Source organism: Mobula birostris, chromosome 2 (assembly GCF_030028105.1).
Source record: "Mobula birostris isolate sMobBir1 chromosome 2, sMobBir1.hap1, whole genome shotgun sequence".
Classification (NCBI taxonomy): Eukaryota; Metazoa; Chordata; class Chondrichthyes; order Myliobatiformes; family Myliobatidae; genus Mobula; species Mobula birostris.
In genome coordinates this window covers 216,042,026-216,063,094 of record NC_092371.1, presented here as the reverse complement: position 1 = coordinate 216,063,094, position 21,069 = coordinate 216,042,026, and the positions used below count along the sequence as shown (strand labels likewise).

At 41.8% G+C, this 21,069-nt stretch overlaps 1 protein-coding gene across 2 annotated transcripts in view; it reads right to left on the bottom strand.

Annotated features, from left to right (window-relative positions):
• Positions 1–21,069, bottom strand: part of fndc4a (fibronectin type III domain containing 4a) — a 216,672-nt gene that overhangs the window by 38,260 nt on the left and 157,343 nt on the right. The window contains exon 4 of one of the 2 annotated variants that reach the window (XM_072279024.1): positions 6,398–6,487. The exons of the other annotated variant lie outside the window; for it this stretch is intronic. Within the exon in view, the coding sequence (XP_072135125.1) occupies positions 6,398–6,487 (90 nt within the window). The remainder of the gene's footprint in view (positions 1–6,397; positions 6,488–21,069) is intronic. 2 annotated transcript variants of the gene reach the window in all.

Here is a 21,069-nt window from a genome sequence, read left to right as displayed (position 1 = left end):
CAAGCTGAGGTAGTAAATTCGATTAGAGGTTGGCCTTATGGGAGAAGCCAGAGAGTGGTAGTCGAGTATTGCCCCTCTGACTGCAGGCCTGTGACTAGTGGTGTGCCACAGGGACTGGTGCTGGGTCCTTTGTTGTTTGTCATCTACATCAATGATCTGGTTGATAATGTGATTAGCTGGATCAGCAAATTTGTAGATGACACCAAGACTGGGGGGGGGGGGGTGCGGGGTGTAGTGGACAGTGAAGAAGGTTATCATGGCTTGCAGTGGGATATGGACCAGCTGGAAAAATAGGCTGAAAAATGGCAGATGCAGTTCAGTGCAGACAAGTGCTAGGAAACAAAGGGATCTGGGAATACAGGTCCTTAATTCATTGAAAGTGGCATCACAGGTAGAGAGGGTCATAAAGAAAGCTTATGGCATGTTTGCCTTCATAAATCAAAGCATTGAGTATAGAAGGTGGGATGTTATGTTAAAGTTGTATAAGATGTTGGTGAGGCCTAATTTGTAGTATTGTGTGCAGATTTGGTCACTTACCTACTGAAAAGTTATAAATAAGGACGAAAGAGTACAGAGAAAATTTACAAGGACGTTGCTGGGATTGGAGGACCTGAGTTATAAGGAAAGATTGAATAGGTTAGGACTTTATTCCTTCATATGTAGAAAACTGAGAAGAGATGTAATAGAGGTATATAAAGTTATGAGGGGTTTAGATAGGATTAATGCCAGCAGGCTTTGTCCACTGAACTTGGGTGGGACTACAACCAGAGGTCATGGGTTAAGGGTGAACAATGAAAAGTTTAAGGGGGTACATGAGGGGAAACTTCACTCAGAAGGTCGTGAGAGTGTGTATTGAGCTGCCAGCACAAGTGGTGCATGCGAGCTCGAATACGTTTAAGAGAAGTTTGGATGGCAGGGGTATGGAGGGCTGTGGTCCCAGTGCAGGTCGATGGTTGTAGGCAGTTTAAATGATTCGGCGCTGACTAGATGGGCTATAGGGCCTGTTTCTGTGCTGTACTTTTCTATGACACTTTGATCAGGTCACATGGGTGCTGTGGGCTCGTTGGTCCAGAGGGGCCTGTTACTGTGCTGTATCTCTAAAATAAAATTAAAAAATACTTAAGGATCATAGATAGATAGATAGATAGATAGATATACTTTATTGATCCCGAGGGAAATTGGGTTTCGTTACAGCCACACCAACCAAGAATAGAGCATAAATGTCACAGTGATTTAAAATTAATTATCTGTTTGTGTTATTTCAGTGGTAAACTTTCACTTCTAGAGGGACAGGAACAATATGACTTGACGAAAGTTGCAGTATATTGCATTTGAGGTGTACAAATCCTAAAATCAATGCAAGAAGTATCCAGTATAAACAGACTCCACTTGGAGCAAAACCATAATGTCCTTTTCAATAATTAAACAGACCACTTTAGGAATAAAATAACTATAGTATTGTTCCTATTCAGATTCTATTCATTTATTCTATTGACCTTTCTATGAAATTGCCTAATATTATCATAAGACCATAAGCCACAGGAGCAGAATTAGGCCATTCAGCCCATTGAGTCTCCACCGCCATTCCATCACGGCTGATCCCGGATCCCACTCAACCCCATTTACCTGCCTTCTTACCATATCCTTTGATGCCTTGACCAACCAGGAAATGATCAACTTCCACCTTAAATATGTGCACAGACTTGGTCTCCACCACAGTCTGTGGCAGGGCATTCCACAGATTTACTACTCTCTGGCTAAAAAAGATCCTCCTTACCTCTGTTCTAAATCGTCACCCCTCAATTTTGAGGCTGTGCCCTCTAGTTCTGGATACCCCCACCATCCTCTCCACGTCCACCCTATCAACAACTGGTAGGTTTCAATAAGAAATCCGACACCCCCCCCCCCACATTCTTCTAAGTTCCAGTGAGTACAGGCCCAAAGCTACCAAACACTCCTCACATGTTATCTCCACTTTATTCCCGGAATCATCCTCTTGAACCACCTCTGGACCTTTCTGAGATATGGGGCCCAAAACTGTTGACAATACTCCAAGTGCAGCCTGACTTGTGTCTTAAAAAGGCTCAGCATTATCTCCTTGCTTTTATATTCTATTCCCCTTGAAATAAATGCCTGTGACTAGTGGTGTGCCACAGGGATCAGTGCTGGATCCATTGTTATTTGTCATCTATATCAATGATCTGGATGATAATGTGGTAAATTGGATCAGCAAATTTGCTGATGATACAAAGATTGGAGGTGTAGTAGAAAGTAAGGAAGGTTTTCAGAGCCTGCAGAGGGACTTGGACCAGCTGGAAAAATGGGCTGAAAATTGGCAGATGGAGTTTAATACAGACAAGTGTGAGGTATTGCACGTTGGAAGGACAAACCAAGGTAGAACATACAGGGTTAATGGTAAGGCACTGAGGAGTGCAGTGGAACAGAGGGATCTGGGAATACAGATACAAAATTCCCTAAAAGTGGCGTCACAGGTAGATAGGGTCGTAAAGAGAGCTTTTGGTACATTGGCCTTTATTAATCAAAGTATTGAGTATAAGAGCTGGAATGTTATGATGAGGTTGTATAAGGCATTGGTGAGGCCGAATCTGGAGTATTGTGTTCAGTTTTGGTCACCAAATTACAGGAAGGATATAAATAAGGTTGAAAGAGTGCAGAGAAGGTTTACAAGGACGTTGCCAGGACTTGAGAAACTCAGTTACAGAGAAAGGTTGCTTACGTTAGGACTTTATTCCTTGGAGCGTAGAAGAATGAGGGGAGATTTGATAGAGGTATATAAAATTATGATGGGTATAGATAGAGTGAATGCAAGCAGGCTTTTTCCACTGAGGCAAGGGGAGAAAAAAACCAGAGGACATGGGTTAAGGGTGAGGGGGGAAAAGTTTAAAGGGAACATTAGGGGGGGTTTCTTCACACAGAGAGTGGTGGGAGTATGGAATGAGCTGCCAGATGAGGTGGCAAATGCAGGTTCTCTTTTAACATTTAAGAATAAATTGGACAGATACATGGATGGGAGGTGTATGGAGGGATATGGTCCGTGTGCAGTTCAGTGGGACTAGGCCGAGAATGGTTCGGCACAGCCAAGAAGGGCCAAAAGGCCTGTTTCTGTGCTGTAGTTTCTATGGTTCTATGGTTCTAAATGATTCTGGTTTGAATTTTTCTTTGTATTTGAACCTAGCTTACTCAGTACTTGTGCACTATACAATAACTGGGAAATATTTTATCCAGATAATGCTGCTAAAATAATGCACAGCACATCTGTAAATCCTTTTGGACAATGATTTACCAAATAATATGTACCTGATGTAGAGATAAGAGTTTCTCTGCTTCAGTTGTAACTTTTCCATAGTAACAAACATAAATCAACCTTTTCACAAAGCCCCAAGACAAGACAGGTGGAGCTGTAACTATTATTCAGCAGAGCACTTTCAGTTTAATATTGAGGGGGAGACCTGGCAGAATATTTGAGATGCTGGTGTCAACTTGCCAAGATAATGTTGAAGATCAGATTGTTCTTTCTCTTTTGTGGGGCAAGAGGAAAGGAAGTTATAATGTCAGCACAACATTGTGGGCTGAAGGGCCTGTACTGTGCTGTAACGTTCTATGTTTTATGAATGAACAGTGCCTGTTGTAACTCAGGTTTTCTTGATGCCCTCTGTGACCTACAAGGCTGAATCTGGTAGGGTTTTCAGCCTCCACTGAGTGCTGTGGACCATCCTCGCAGATTGCCAGCCTTCAGAGTGCTTCAGCCTTTGGCCTGAGCTCTCAGATCACAGCAAGCAGACTCTCAAATGGGTAAGTGCAGCAAGCAGCTCGTCGGACAGTCTGCTGTTAGGATCACACCTCGCAGGGCTTTGTCTTAGCTGGTGCGCTACCCGTGGCCTCCCACAGTCTCAGTCAGTCTTAGACCAAAAGAGCAACCTATTTAACATTGTATTTTCAAAGAGCTGAAGGAAATATAGATGTGATATTCTGTCACCTGAAGCTTCAGATTTCAGCCCGGACAAGTTATTGGAGGGTGCTGTGGTTATCAAGCATTGGATGGATGCCGGCATGCAGCTCATTAAACAATTGCTGGGTGTGTTGGGGATGTGATGATGTCATGGGCAAGATAAGCAAAATTAGTGCAGGAACTCAGGGAATGGGAGGGTCTGAGTTGAGGCCACACAGTAACAGGTACAATATTGTTTTAGGGCTGCGAGAAGTATTACTGTCATTTTTATATAGCCTCCAGAAAATCTTTTAAGAGTTACTGGTTAGACCATTTGCCATAAGACTAGAATGTATCTAGCGCATAGTCTGCTGACTTGCATCTGAAAATTTTTACCACTGGCAACAGCCCTGATTCTGCACACGTCACCCTGCCTACTTCAGGTGGCCGTTCTTTAAGTTTAATATTGAGAGGGAGACCGGGCAGAATGCTTAAGATGATGTTTGTCCATAACATTGAAGATCTGATTCTTCTTTCTCTTGTTGTGGGGCAAGAGGAATAGATGTGAACAGTCCCTGTTCTAACTCAGGTTTTCTTGATGCCCTCTCAGACCCGCAAGGGATCAATCAAGGGATCACTAACAGACCCAAGGATCTGGGAAACTACAAAAAATATTTCTGCTTTACTTATGTTTTTCAGGGAAGAAAATCTTCTGATGTTACCGGTCAGGCCTGTAAGTGACTCAATGGCAACAGCATTCTGGGTGACTTTTAAATGGTCAAGCAAGTCACTAGATTGAAAGATAATTAAGCATGGACAATAAATACCAAAGCTAGCCAAATTCTAGAGAATTAATAAAATTTTACCTGAATGCTTGGAGATCTATTTGTCTGAGAGACTTTGGCACAGAGAATCTAATGCGTAGGGGCCTCTGTGAACACGACAGGCTCTCCCACATGGAAGGTGAGATATCGGTTGTGATGATGAATGCTACATAACACCATCTACGTGGACTGCAATTGTACATGGCTTCATGTTTAGAACCACTGTTTTACTGTGGGTGGCTGGATGTTCTCATGATAGCTTCCAGCTGAACAGTAGTTGGTGACTGAAAATTTTACATATTGTTGTAGCCCTCATTTAGCTGCCCAGTCTTTATCGTCAATCCTATACGCCCCCCCCCCCCGCAACTGTCACCTCCAAATCCACTGTGACCCAACATCCTGACTGCTGCTGATGATCCACATCTCCTTCCGACTGACTGACCCAACCCCTGGGGTCTTTACAGTCCCTCAGCCCTTCACCCTCCTGCTCTGGGCTATTAGGCCCACTTTGAAGGCCCTCATGGTGCAAGGTCCATGTACAATAGCACTCTGCAGCAGCAGGCCTTCAGAAATAAAACTGGTCAGCACCACACATTTAACACACTTTTGTTGGTTTCAATCTCGGGGATTATTTCAATAAAATGCTAATATTGTCCTCAAATTACTCATCAGCAACAGTGAACCTTGCAACGGTGACTGTCAAAAATAGTTGTTTATGCCTCATGACTGAAAGTGAACACTATTTTCCTGTAATGAGACGATTTCACCTCTGGCGCTTTATTTAAACATAATCACAAAATAGTTTCAAAGTTAGGCCATTGTACAATTAACTTACTTCATGAGAAATTAATGAAGCAAATCTGTGTAGTCACTGCACGGGGACTTGTGCACAGGTTTCCTCAGGGAGGCCAGCAGCTTGTTGATGATGGAGAGCTTTAAGGGCACTGAAACACTTGTGGGCACACAACAGCAGAATAGCTTTGATGGCAATCAAAGCTGCACTAAGGTTGAGTATTTGTAGATGCCTTTACAAAGGCTCAAATACAATTATAATATCTAACAGGCATTTGAAAGGGTACATGGATAGGAAAGGTTCAGAGGGGCACGAGCCAAATGCAGGCAAATGGGATAAGCACAGACAGGCATCTTGGTCAGCAACACAAAATGGGTTGAGGGGTCTGTGTTTGTATTGTGTAACTTTGAATCTATGAGTCTATGAATATGATTTGAAAATAAAAATATTACTAAAGCAATACAATGATAAAATGTTATTAATTTTATTGCTTTAATCCATTCATCCAACAGTCAATGGCCACTTCTTCCCATTCAATTGTCCTGGCACTGGTTCTGTCAGCAGGGCTGGGAAACCTGAGCAATTTTGCACCATTCAGCTGGACTCTGTGAGGAGTGTGCGGGTCTCACACCCACACTTATCCCAAGGGGAAGGCAGAGTCTGTGCTCGAGAGGTCTGAACTTCCACGAAGTAAAGTGATTAAAAACTGGCTGCTTCCAGGGGTCCTTCTGGTTGCTAAGCGGTGGGTTTACCCCACTAACAATGCATAAGTTGAATCAAGCAAAGTGAACAGGAATAAATAGATAATTTGACCAAAAGCGAGTTACCTACCTGCCCACATGATCAGGACTGTGACGATAATGATCATTTCTCCCGTCTGCAGCGGCATGTTTCTATTCATTTCCTGCACTGTCGGGTCATCTGCAGACAAGGAAGAGCAACCTCCAGTGACATACATCACAAGCAAGGCTCATTTCTACTGGATTTCAGCACACTAGCCAATTGACTACTAACTAAATGAACACCTTTGGAAATACTGTCTCAAAATCTATGAGTGACTGCACAGGACTGGAAAAGCTGCAGAAAGTTGTGAACCCAGACAGGTCTGTCATGGGCACTAGCCTCTCCAGCATCGAGGACATCTTCAAAAGGCGATGCCTCAAAAAGGCAGCATCCATCATTAAGGACCCCGTAACCCAGGGCATGCCCTCTTCCCATTGCTACCATCAAGGAGGAAGTACAGGAACCTGATAACACATACTCACCATTTTAGGACAGCTTCTTCCTCTCCACCATCAGATTTCTAAACAGACAATGAACCCACAAACACTACTTCAATACTTCTTTTGCTCTCTTTTTGCAATATTTGGTTAATTTAATTTACATATTTTTTTCTCAGCTCAAGCTGGTAAAACCTGAGGTACGGGCATAGCCAAACATGCTCATTTCTCAATTGCTAGGAACTTTCGGACTATTCTAGTGGTGTTTAGTATTGTGGCTTTCTGAAGATTTATATAGATATTACTGGGTAGCCCTAATTGTTAATGCTATTGTGTAGTAACTTTGGATGATACCAGTTGCAGATATTACCATCAGGACAATTTACACCTTGTTCATGTTGCAAAGTCTTTCAATTACCTCTTTAGTTCTACATGGTTCTAGTGTTTTTCACTTATTGATTTCTGTAAGTATGTTTGTTTGGAATGGCTGTATCTATTAAGTAAATTGTTCTTGCCTGTTTATCCTGTATTATTATATCCGGCCGGTTATTATGTATTGTCCTATCTGTAATAACGGATTGGTCATAATATAATTTGTGATATTCTAATATAATATTGTTGTAGTACTTTAAAACTGGATCAGGCTTGTATTTATAGTTTGTTTATGAATTTGTATTTTAAAGCAATATTTTGTTTGCCACTTGACTGTTCTGTGTAAGTAATCAGATTGTGTTAAAATGCTACAGGATCCTATAATGAGTTGAATTGTTTCTGGTTGCCCTTGACATTTTCTACATTTATCTTGAATTTGTTGCTCTTTTAATCATTTTTGATCATTTTTTTGTGTTGACCACCTGGTCCTGTATTGCCACAAGGAATCCTTCTGTTTCTGTAGAGAGGTCTCCAACTCTGAGCCAGGCGTTCGGCGCTTCCTTGTCGACATCTAGTCTGCTCAGATTGTGGGTATTATTATTATTATTATTATTATTCTGTATTGCAATGTGCAAGTTTCACAACATATGCTAGTGCTATTAAATACGGTTCTGATTTTGAGCAGTTACCTTTCCCCACTATTGCTATACAAGTTGCCTCCTGCAGAGGTAAAAAAAGTTCTGCCTTTCTGTTGTTGGTTTACTCAACAAGCACCACTTTAATACTTGGGGACCCTGTTGGCGATCACTTGCTCTGCCAAACTGACGTCACTTTAAAGAGGCTACGTCACTACCGGGTCCCTCGACAATTCTTCCTCACCCTCCAGGAGTAAGCAACCTGTCCGGAGGAATAAATACTGGTGGGTTGAAAATGCAGTGACATGAGGGCTGAAAAATAAATATGTACAGATTGTATTCTTATTCTTCTATTGGATGTGCCCAGATAGAAACATAGAAACATAGAAAATAGGTGCAGGGGTAGGCCATTCGGCCCTTCGAGCCTGCACCGCCATTTATTATGATCATGGCTGATCATCCAACTCAGAATCCCGCCCCAGCCTTCCCTCCATACCCCCTGATCCCCGTAGCCACAAGGGCCATATCTAACTCCCTCTTAAATATAGCCAATGTACTGGCCTCAACTGTTTCCTGTGGCAGAGAATTCCACAGATTCACCACTCTCTGAGTGAAGAAGTTTTTCCTAATCTCGGTCCTAAAAGGCTTCCCCTTTATCCTCAAACTGTGACCCCTTGTTCTGGACTTCCCCAACATCGGGAACAATCTTCCTGCATCTAGCCTGTCCAATCCCTTTAGGATTTTATACGTTTCAATCAGATCCCCCCTCAATTTTCTAAATTCCAACGAGTACAAGCCCAGTTCATCCAGTCTTTCTTCATATGAAAGTCCTGCCATCCCAGGAATCAATCTGGTGAACCTTCTTTGTACTCCCTCTATGGCAAGGATGTCTTTCCTCAGATTAGGGGACCAAAACTGCACACAATACTCCAGGTGTGGTCTCACCAAGGCCTTGTACAACTGCAGTAGTACCTCCCTGCTCCTGTACTCGAATCCTCTTGCTATAAATGCCAGCATACCATTCGCCTTTTTCACCGCCTGCTGTACCTGCATGCCCACTTTCAATGACTGGTGTATAATGACACCCAGGTCTCGTTGCACCTCCCCTTTTCCTAATCGGCCACCATTCAGATAATAATCTGTTTTCCTATTTTTGCTACCAAAGTGGATAACTTCACATTTATCCACATTAAATTGCATCTGCCATGAATTTGCCCACTCACCTAACCTATCCAAGTCACCCTGCATCCTCTTAGCATCCTCCTCACAGCTATCACTGCCACCCAGCTTTGTGTCATCCGCAAACTTGGAGATGCTGCATTTAATTCCCTCATCCAAGTCATTAATATATATTGTAAACAACTGGGGTCCCAACACTGAGCCTTGCGGTACCCCACTAGTCACCGCCTGCCATTCTGAAAAGGTCCCGTTTATTCCCACTCTTTGCTTCCTGTCTGCTAACCAATTCTCCATCCACATCAATACCTTACCCCCAATACCATGTGCTTTAAGTTTGCACACTAATCTCCTGTGTGGGACCTTGTCAAAAGCCTTTTGAAAATCCAAATGTACCACATCCACTGGTTCTCGCCTATCCACTCTACTAGTTACATCCTCAAAAAATTCAATAAGATTCGTCAGGCATGATTTTCCCTTCACAAATCCATGCTGACTTTGTCCGATGATTTCACCGCTTTCCAAATGTGCTGTTATCACATCTTTGATAACTGACTCCAGCAGTTTCCCCACCACCGACGTTAGGCTAACCGGTCTATAATTCCCCGGTTTCTCTCTCCCTCCTTTTTTAAAAAGTGGGGTTACATTAGCCACCCTCCAATCCTCAGGAACTAGTCCAGAATCTAACGAGTTTTGAAAAATTATCACTAATGCATCCACTATTTCTTGGGCTACTTCCTTAAGCACTCTAGGATGCAGACCATCTGGCCCTGGGGATTTATCTGCCTTCAATCCCTTCAATTTACCTAACACCACTTCCCTACTAACAAGTATTTCGCTCAGTTCCTCCATCTCACTGGACCTTCTGTCCCCTACTATTTCTGGAAGATTATTTATGTCCTCCTTAGTGAAGACAGAACCAAAGTAATTATTCAATTGGTCTGCCATGTCCTTGCTCCCCATAATCAATTCACCTGTTTCTGTCTGTAGGTATTCATAAACAAATCATATCAATAAATTTAATGACATTTCATGGCATTTAAAATCTCCTGGGCCGCATCCTTCACTTCATCATCAAGCTATAGAAAAAGGGGGCCGGTTGATAATGTTATAGGGTAATGAGAGCTGGATGACAGGAAATCCTGACAAACCCACAAGCTTCATTGTAAGTAGTAGCACAAATAGTGGGAGTCAATCTGTTAGGAATGTGCAATGAGAAGATGTCAGTAGGAGCAGTTTCCTGGCCAGAATCCACTATTGTGTTGTCTCCTGCCTCATAAAATATTGCTTCATGATGCAAGATTTCAGTGTGAGGAAATGTTGCTGCTTAGTTCATTTTTAAGTCTTTCACAGATGAAGTTTTTATATACGGAGTTGTGAGTAATCTGACAGGCCTGAGCCTGAATTATTTCTTGAGACATGGTAACTACTATTTGCCTTACAGCTTCATGACAGAAGAGTGGGAAGAAATAATTTCCTTGCCTAGAGCTGCAAACATCAGTTTACAGAATGCTTTCTTACTTGTACAATTGACAACACAGTTTTCTTCGAACAAATCTGAGTTTTCCCACAGAAAGGTTGTGGACATTTAAACAATACATACAAAAGGTTTGAGCAACTCAGCAGGCCAGGCAGCATCTATGGAAAAGAATACAGTCAAAATTTCAGGCTGAGACCCTTCACTGTCATGACCAAGGGCCTCAGCCCAAAACGTTCAACTATACTCTTTGTCAGCAACCGCCAATCAGTGTTCAATTCCCGCCGCTGTCCATCAATTCCCTATGACCACGTGGGTTTCCTGCAGGTGCTTCAGTTTCCTTCCACTTTCCAAAGACGTTTGGGTCAGGGTTAGTAAGTCGTGTGCATGCTACTTTGGTGCTGAAAACATGTAGCATGTAGAAGTCTCCCCCTCCAGCATATTCCTCATTGATTTGGTTTCACACAAATGATACATTTCACTGTATGTTTCAATGTACATATGATATATAAAGCTAATAGATAGATAGATAGATACTTTATTGATCCCAAAGGAAATTACAGTGTCACAGTAGCATTATCTTTGAATTAAAATATTTTTCTGATTGAATTTGGACCCTAGTGTGATGAGATATAGAGTATGGCCTCATAGTGGTGCCACATCCTTTATATTTTTTTTTCAAGTTAGGAGACAATAGATTTCCTTATATAATAATGCCTAATTAATCCCTTAACTCCTTAGATGTTCACTTAAAGGAGAGGCCAATCTTGTTGCTGTATCTGCTTCATTCATCTTTAGAATGTGATTATTCAAATCAAGCATTAATATTCCAAAACCATCATTGCAATAACCTTCAGGTCATCTTCTTTACTGAACAGTGAGCCTCTGCTTATACAGAAAATTAATCAATCCAGCTAATATCTGTACTACTTTCAATATTCTTTTGCAACAAGATTAATCCTCTCTTACAAACGTGTCAATTCACTCCTAATTAACCCATTTTGTAACCTTGCCCATTGCTTGGAAATATAGACGTGCTGAAGTGTAAAGTCCAATTTAAACTGCCAGATTTCTTCACTGCAAGCGTGGACAAAAGGGTGTGTTTTACAAAATCCACAATAATGACAGTAATTTTATTCATAAAGCCAGGGTTTCTCCCACTTTTTTACTGATTCTAGATTAACTGTCAGTTTAAGACTGTCAGCTAGATTTGTAGCCATTTGCAATGTGCTTTATAACATATAGTGGATCTCGTTTCAGCCAAAGGTAAAATGTATTTTCCATTTAGAATATTGTTGAGGACAAACCTGCACAGAATTAAATATAACTTACAATAGCTTTGGGGTGTATCTTGGATTTTTAAATTATTCTCTATTTGATGAAAGTCTAACATTTTTTTTAACCTGCCCTCTCTTCTGCCTTACTCAGTACTTCCTATTATATTTAGCTAACTAATGCATGACCGGAATTGTCATTGCAAAGACAACAGAAATTATTTCTGTATTATTTTGAAAATATAAAAGCTGAATTAAATACTAACACTTTGCACTTGGCTGTTCTGCTCAATCTGATTCTTGAAAGCAGTTCATAGGATTAAAAAAAAAGAATGCTTTTGCATTATATTGTAATAAATGTAATATTAATTAATTATGGATCTACTGAACCAATGTGTAATGACAGCACTGCAATCCTAAGCCTAAGATCGAAGCCTAAGAAATTGTAACAACTTGGAGCATATGCCCAGAATTGGCATTGGTAATCACTGCTGACAAAAAATTAATCCAAACGAGCTGGTAAGATTTGGTGAAATATTATGTACCTTTTAAATCCATAGTGTATGGGGAAAATTTCAGCTTTACAAACCATTTGGCCCAATGAAATGATATCAGATCAGCATAAATTTAGTTGACTCAAACTATTGTAGCAATAATACAACAAAAGAGGAAAGAGTTGGATTCTTCATATCTCCTTCAGTTTGACCAAAAATTATTTTATAGCCACAAAGGTGCTAGAAATGAGGTTTTCCCATACATGTCACTCTGATGCTGGGCAAATAATCTGTTTCTGTTTCTGTTAGATTGTTTGAGGGATAGATATTAGCCTGGATAGCAGAGATAGATCCCTGTTCTTTAAATTAGAGCCACAGGATCCTTTGTTTCCATGTGAAAATGCAGAAGTGCCCTTGGCTGAATATTTGAAATACTACATCTCTGGCAGTGCAGCATTCCTTCAGCCCTGCACGAGAGTGCCAGGCTAATATTTTGTACTCTAGTATTAAAACTGGAGCTTAATTTTCGGGACAAAGCTTGTCCTGATTATGCCATATGGTATGATTATATGCGCTTAAATTTTCCAGTGAGAAACGTGATGGCTTCTGCACGGAACTTCTCACAGAGAGACCTACACTGGGTAACCCTGGCATTAATGGGTGCTTGCATGCCAAAGATAGAGGCTAGGAAACTCTGGGCCCATAATGTTGCCACAAAAGGCTTTAAAATTCTGGATTAGATGGAACTCCTATTTCAGACTGATGATCGCTGGAATTACTAGAATTAAATATCAGACACTACTGGGTTGGCACTGATTTCTTGTACATATCCTCATTGCTCAGAGTTATGAATGAAAATAGCTGCCATGGGCCAATCTCCTTGTGTTGCCTGATCTGTTGAGCACTTCCTGCATTTTCTGTTTTTGTTTCTGATTTCCAACTTCTGCACTTTTTCTGTTAGTGATAAGTTTCTCAAGGAGAACTAATATGACAGGGAGGAGAATCAATGTGTCAAACGTGTACTGTGTTGTCCTTGGTGTCATGTGACTTTGCCCTTGACTTTCTGTTTGCTTTTCCTGTCAGTACCATTGGATTAAATTATACAGAGGCTTACATTAATATTCTACACACTTCACCAACAATAGCACAATGGTACATGAGAGAGAAGGTTATTTTTATTTGTAAATATAAATGACATCAACAAAATACTTTGTAATTTATTCCTTACAGCATAATGTTGCTCATAATTTTGATTTCCCCTCCTGCCCATCAAAGCAGTGTTTAGAGGTGATTAATAATCCTGACATAGGCCATTATAGAAAAGGCTGTTTGCAGAAAAGGTAATTATATTTGTAGTCTCAGCTTGAGCAGATTCTTAATATTTCTTGCAATTGTTGTACACCGCAGAAACCAACATCATGAAAGGAGCCTTCATGCACCACGCAGGGTAAATCCAAAAGCCCCAGCAAATGGGCATGCAGATAGTGATTAACCCTTTCCTGCTGCTTCCCATTGAGGAAAATGCATGCTGTTTGCTAACTAATGAGAGAGAAGTAGGCAACAATACCAGTTGTAGCAGCAGACCTCAGCAGAGAGCCCACACTATGGAGGGCCAGCCTGCATTTAAAGTTCACCAGCACTATCTGAAGGCAGCCTTTGAGAGATGCGTGTTGTGGGCTGGAGCAGGTTGTGGTCATCATGAAGTCATGGTGGACCACTGGAAAAGACATAATAATGTAACAGTGTGGAAGGGAATAGGCTGCATCATTTTCTGATGATGCATTCAGGCCATGGTAGAGGCTGTAGTGGCATGTAGCTTTGAATGACTGCAACTAGCCTTCCCATAGTATGAATTTCATGATGCCACCTAAACAGATTGCACAATGCTTAGGTTCCAAAGTCAGTGAATTTGAACACACTAATACCATACCTAATTGGGTATGTTGCTTGACACCAGGATCTGGTGAGAGAATGCACCAGGCATTCAGTAAGTGCCCTACGGCCAGAGAGGGGGCAAAAGATAGTGCAGGGGTCAGCTCCCCATTGGGCAGGCACCCACATTGTTTCTCCTGCAGAGCAGGACTTTCACAGAGAAGCCGACTGGAGAAGGTTTTGGCTTACACAATGAAATGTTCGGTGTATTACCACCCATGACAGAGCCTGCAAACCAGAGGAATCCTACAACTTTGTTCATGGATCTGCACAGTTTGGAGCTCATATTTTTCTGCATATCTACCACTCTAGCCATTAGAAGCTGTACTGGGTGGCACAATAGTGTAATGCTGTCACAGTACCACCCAGGTTCAATTCTGCCACTCTCTGTGGGGAGGTTGTACATTCTCCCTGTGACCTCTGGAAGCCCTGCTTTCCTCCCACATTCCAAATTGTACAGGTCAATTAGTCACATGGGTGGAATTGGGCAGCACGGGCTCGTTGGGCTGGAAGAACCTGTTACCACACTGTATCTCTAATTAAAAATGAACAAGCTTTCTAACTTTCATTCCGTTACCATCTATTGCAAAAGAAGCAGAAATCACCCAACATCCCAGAATTTACACTAATACAAGGGTAGCTTGTAGCTCTGCAATTAAATTACTTTAAAAGTTCAAAGTAAATTTATTATTCCAGTGCATATATGCCACCATATGCAACCGTATATTCATTTTCTTCGGGCATACTGAATAAATCCATAATCGAATAATATCCGTAATAGAATCAATGAAATACTATGGGCTCTTAACTTGGTAAGCAGCCTCATATGTGGCACCTTGTTAAAGGCCTTATGAAAGTCCAAATATACAACATCCACTGCATCCCCTACTTATAATTTCCTCAAAGAATTTCAAAAGGTTCGTCAGGCAGGATTTTCCCTTAGGGAAACCACGCTGACTTTGTCCTATCTTGTCCTGTGTCACCAAGTACTCCATCACCTCGCCCTTACCAATTGATTCTAACATCTTCCCAACCACTGAGGTCAGGCTAACTGGTCTATAATTTCCTTTCTGCTGCCTTCCTCCTTTCTTAAAGAGTGGAGCAATAACTGTTCCTGTACGTAGTCGTGCATGTCCTGAGGCTCCTGTATTTTCTTCCTGATGGCAGCAGCGAAAAGAGAGCATGTCCTGGTGGTGGGGGTCCCTGGTAACGAATGCTGCTTTACTGCGATAACATTTCATGTAGATATGCTCAATGGTGGGGAGGGCTTTACCCGTGATGGGCTGTATCCCCTGCTTTTTGTTACATTATCGTCTCAAGGGCAATGGTGTTGCTATATCAGGCTGTGTAACTTCTTGCCACTACAGTTGTTTCACTAACAATGCCATTTTAACCTATTACCTACTTTTCTACCAGTATGCTGCACCACTCATACTTACTACATTTACTTCTGGAAAGCTGTCGTCAAGGCTGTGGCGTTGTGCTGACAGGAGCTTGCCGAGTGTTTCACCCTCAGCAATCCATGCAGCACAAGGCTACTAGGTTCGTCAGGGCACAAAATGGCACTCCATGGTCTTACAGAGGGAAGCGTGATGAATCCATGGATTAGTTTCATATTAGATTACCCGAATGATAACTCTGCCAGTACCTGAGCTAGTTGAGGCTGTCTGTAGTATTTGTTGTAGATTGTTTTTGAACTTTGGCCACAGATATTGGTACGTTGTGACATGTGGCAAGGTTGAGGTGTAGGACCATTACAGAAGGAGGAATGGCGTTGCTATTACAGGCATTTGGAGTTATTTTCAGACTGTCTGCAGTAAGGAGTCTAATTTCCTTCATGATTTCCTTTTCTTCTTTCTCTTCTTCCTACATCTCCTCTTTCTCATTTTAAAGTTGGTACAAGAAACATCATCTGGAATACTTTAAACACAAGAGATTCTGCAGATGATAGAAATCCAGAAAAAACGCTTACTAAATGCTGGAGGAACTCAGCAGGTCAGGCAGCATCTATGGAAAGCAACTAGCAGTCGATATTTTGGGCTGAGACCCTTCTTCAGGACTATGGAGTATTGTGCTTCATCTGGAGTACGGAGAGCAGTTTTGGGCTCAACAACTAAGAATGAATATGCAGGTACTGGAGAGGGTCCATAAGAGATTTATGAGAATGATCCCTGGAATGAAAGGGTTACCATTTGAGGAGTATCTGATGGCATTGGGCCCATACTCATTGGAGTTTAGAAGGATGAGGGGGTGGGAAGGTCTCATAGAAACCTAACGAATATTGAAAGGCCTAGATAGAGTGTACGTGAAGATGATATTTCCATTAGTGGGAGAGTCTTGAACCAGGAGCTCGAAGCACCTTCAATAACTCCAAAAGACTGAAGTTGGATAAAAACTGAAAGGCTTTTATTCGCTGTACAATACATCCTCCATGGTGAGTGTCTGCCCCCGGACTGAGGGGGAGGAGCAGGGCAAAAACGCCTTTTTTCAGGATCTGTGGGAGGAGCCACAGGGGCAGCCAGCAGAGGGGCGTGTCCAGACAGGTAACCCCATTACAACATATATGTGGTTTACCACAGAGCTCCTCCTCTGAATAGAAAGGTGCCCCTTTAGAACAGAGATGAGGAGGAACTTCTTTAGCCAGGGGATGGTGAATCTGTGGAATTCATTGCCACAGATAGCTGTGGAGACCAAGTCACTGGCTATATTTTAAGATGGAGGTTGATAGGTTCTTGATTAGTGAGGGCTAATTGTAAGAATTCTTAATTAGTACATGTTCTTGATTAGTTACATGTTACGGGGAGAATGCAGCAATGGGATTGAGAAGGGAAGATAAATTACCCATGATGGAACGGCAGAGAAGGCCCAAAGGGTTGAATGGCCATATTCTGCTCTTGATAACTTATGGTCTTATATGAGTTTTGACACCAATTTGTGCCCAGCGTAAGGTGACTTCTGTAGGGCCGTCCAGGCAGTAGTTGTGTCACAGGTGTGTCACAATTGCTTCATCACATTTTGTGGGAGACAGCATGTATGCAGGCAGAGGAAGTGAGAGTTATATAACCAGAGATATATATGTTGTTGTTGGTGAATAAATAGCCCCTGACAGCTTATTGCTTTCTCATTATGGTTCAAATCTGGAATTTATGCTGCAGAAAGAAGACATCACATCATGGCTGCTGCCTAGATACCAGCTCTTGTATTGCAGGATGTGCTCCTTACAGTTCGACATCAGCTGGGTTTTGAGGGAGGAAAATAATTTTTTGTGATAATCTGACAGCTGAAATGTGCTTACTGAAAAGTAACACGTGTGCTTTTGTTTGTCACCTGCAAGTCAAAGTGGTAATGCCAGTTTTAATCCTCTTTCATATTTATTTCTTTAGTTCCTTATCTTTAGCTCTGCGTGTTTTAGGGAAACCTTTCAAAACCCTGTATTCCCACAACCTGTTGCTTTCTGGCAAAAGGAAATGGAATGTTGTTGGCTCTTCTTTTTAGAATCAGAAGTGGAAAAAACCCATCTAGCATGTTTAAATGATGGTAATATTTCATTATATTACAGGTAGCTCTGACAAATTGCACAGGTTGCTATATTCATATTTTTGACCCAGACGAAGGATGATTTCAACTTAATTTGTATTTCATTTATTTGTCATTTGGTTGAGGTCCAAATGGGGAGGCAGAGGGTTGAGAATGATTTTCACAATTCTCTTAATGGACTAGCACATTTCTGCGCTGCCTCATGGTACATGAGACCTGCGTTCAATCCCAGTCCTGGCTGTTGAATGTGTGGTCTTGCATGTTCGGTTTTGCATGTTCTCCCTGTGACTGTGAGCTATTCTCCGAGTGTCTCAGTATACTCCCATATCCCAAGCATATACAGGTAAGAGGGTTAGCTGGCCACTGTAACTTGCCCCTAGTGTGCAGGTAAGTAGTAGAGTCAGATCAGAATCTGAGGTGCATGAAAATGTAGGATTAGAGTGAATGGGTGGTTGACAGTTGGCTGGACTTTGAGTGTTGGAGGGCCTGCTCTAAGGCTATGTCTATAGTTCACACTACTGACCTGCCTTTGTAAATAAGACCATAAGATCATAAGGTATAGGAGCAGAAGTAGGCCATTCAGCCCATTGAGTCTGCTCCGCCATTCAATCATGGGCTGATCCAATTCTTCCAGTCATCCCCACTCCCCTGCTTTTACCCCATACCCTTTGATGCCCTGGCTAATCAAGAATCTATCTATCTCTGCCTTAAATACACCCAGTGAGTTGGCCTCCACAGCCACTCGTAGCAACAAATACCACAGATTTACCACCCTCTGACTAAAGTAATTTCTCTGCATCTCTGTCCGACATCGACATCCTTCAATCCTGAAGTCATGCCCTCTTGTCCTAGACTCCCCCACCATGGAAAATAACCTTGCCATATCTAATCTATTCGGGCATTTCAATCTGCTTATTGCTTCTATTACTTGTTTGTTATTTGCTGTGTTGTATGACGTGGGTGATCATGCCCATGACCATGATTGTTGCTGGCAAATTTTTCTACAGAAGAGGTTTGTCATTGCCTTCTTCAGATTGTCTGCCTGGCATCAGTGGTCACATAACCAGGACTTGTGATATGCACCAGCTGCTCATACAGCCATCCACCACCTGCTTCCATAGCTTCGTGTGACCCTGAGCGGCTGGGAGGAGGGATAAGCAGGTGTTAAGGGTGTTCAAGGGTGACCAGCAGGCTAGCGGAAGGAGAGAGTACCTTACACCTCCTTTGGTAGAGATGCATCTCCACCCACCAACCGAATTGTTTCTATATTTTTCTGATAATAGCATCCCCAAAACTAAACTATAGTCCTAACTTAGTCCTTCTACATTTCCAATTTTAGTTTTCTGTGGAATGATCCGCCATGGACTGCGGTGGAGGCCAAGTCCATGGGTATACTTAAGGTGGAAGTTGATAGTTTCCTGATCGGTCAGGGCATTAAAGGATATGGCGAGAAGGCAGATGTTTGGGGTTGACTGAGATCCAGCAGCAGCCATGATGCAATGGCAGAGCAGAATCGATGGGCTGAATGGCCTAATTTTGCTCCTATGATCTTACGTCTTTGGATAGAAAAACAAAGATTCTGTCTGAGTATTTATTCGTTTCCTCTTAACTCCATGTAGCATTATTTTTATTTTTAATTTTTTCAATAATATTTTATCAATCAGATGTTAAAGGTAGTGCCTTTCCTAATGATCATTTTTGATTGCTAATTGTGCATGTAGAAAGACATGACAAGGGTCATTCACAGGCACACAGCTACTTGACAAGAGCATAGCATGAAATTATTTGGAGGAGCAAATAACTACTGGGTGAAAACCTGACTTATCAGATCCAAAGCATGGTAATATTTTATAACTGTCACATGCTTTATGAAGAAACCAACTTTTTAATGAAATAATTTAGATGGAGTAACCTATCCAAGACCTGCATATAGCCCATACAGTATTCTCGAAGTTCATGGCTGAAGTCACTGAATTGACAATAAAGGATTTGTAACATTCGTTGGCAATAAGCCACCTAGTAGTATCCTTGTCAACATGAACATTTTTGTGATGATTTGTCTTCAGCCACATGCACTAAATTTCTAAGATCGAAGGAGATATGCGTTCAACAGTAATTCCCAGATTCAGAGGCAGAATATAAAACCGTCCATGTTCCAAACATACACTGGTATCACTCCCCAACTTTTCCTACACTACATCGATGTCTGCATTTGTGCTGTTTTCTGCACCCATTCAGAACTCGTCAACTTCATCACCTTCCACTCTGCACTCAAATTTACCTAGTCCATTTCTGATGCCTCTCTCGATCTCTCTATCTCTGTCTCTAGAGACAGTTAATCTACTGATGTCTATTATAAACCCATTGACTCTCACAGCTACCTCTTCCAACCCTGTTAGAACCATAGAACCATAGAACACTACAGTACAGAAAACAGGCCATTTGGCCCTTCTAGTCTGTGCCGTAACTTTATTCCACTAGTCCAATTGACCTGCATCCAGTCCATAACCCTCCAGACCTCTCCCATCCATGTACCTATCCAAATTATTCTTAAAACTTAAGAGTGAGCCTGCATTTACCATGTCAAATGGCAGCTCGTTCCACACTCCCACCACTCTCTGAGTGAAGAAGTTCGCCCTAAACCCTTCCCCTTTCATACTAAAGCCATGTCCTCTTGTATTTATCTCTCCTAATCTAAGTGGAAAGAGTCTATTCACATTTACTCTGTCTATACCCCTCATAATTTTGTAAACCTCTGTCAAATCTCCCCTCATTCTTCTACGCTTCAAGGAATAAAGTCCTAACCTGTTCAATCTTTCCCTATAACTCAACTCCTGAAGACCCGGCAACATCCTAGTAAATCTTCTCTGCACTCTTTCAATCTTATTGATATCCTTCCTATAGTTAGGTGACCAAAACTGTGCACAATACTCCAAATTTGGCCTCACCAATGTCTTATACAACCTCCCCATAACATCCCAACTCCTATACTCAATACTTTGATTTATGAATGCTAGGATGTCAAAAGCCTTCTTTACAACCCTGTCTACCTGTGACGCCATTTTCAGGGAATTACGTATCTGAACTCCCAGATCTCTTTGTTCCTCCACACTCCTTAGTGCCCTGCTATTTACTGTGTATGTCCTACCTTGATTTGTCCTTCCAAAATGCAACACCTCACACTTGTTTGCTTTAAATTCCATCTGCCATTTTCTGGCCCATTTTTCCAGTTGGTCCAGATCCCTCTATTGAAAGCTTTCCTAGCTATCCACAACGCCTCCAATCTTGGTGTTATCTTATACTGTTACTTGTTAAATTCTGTTACTTGTAAAATTATATCTGTTACTTGCCATCCCCTTCTCTCAATTCCTCCACCTCCACTAAAT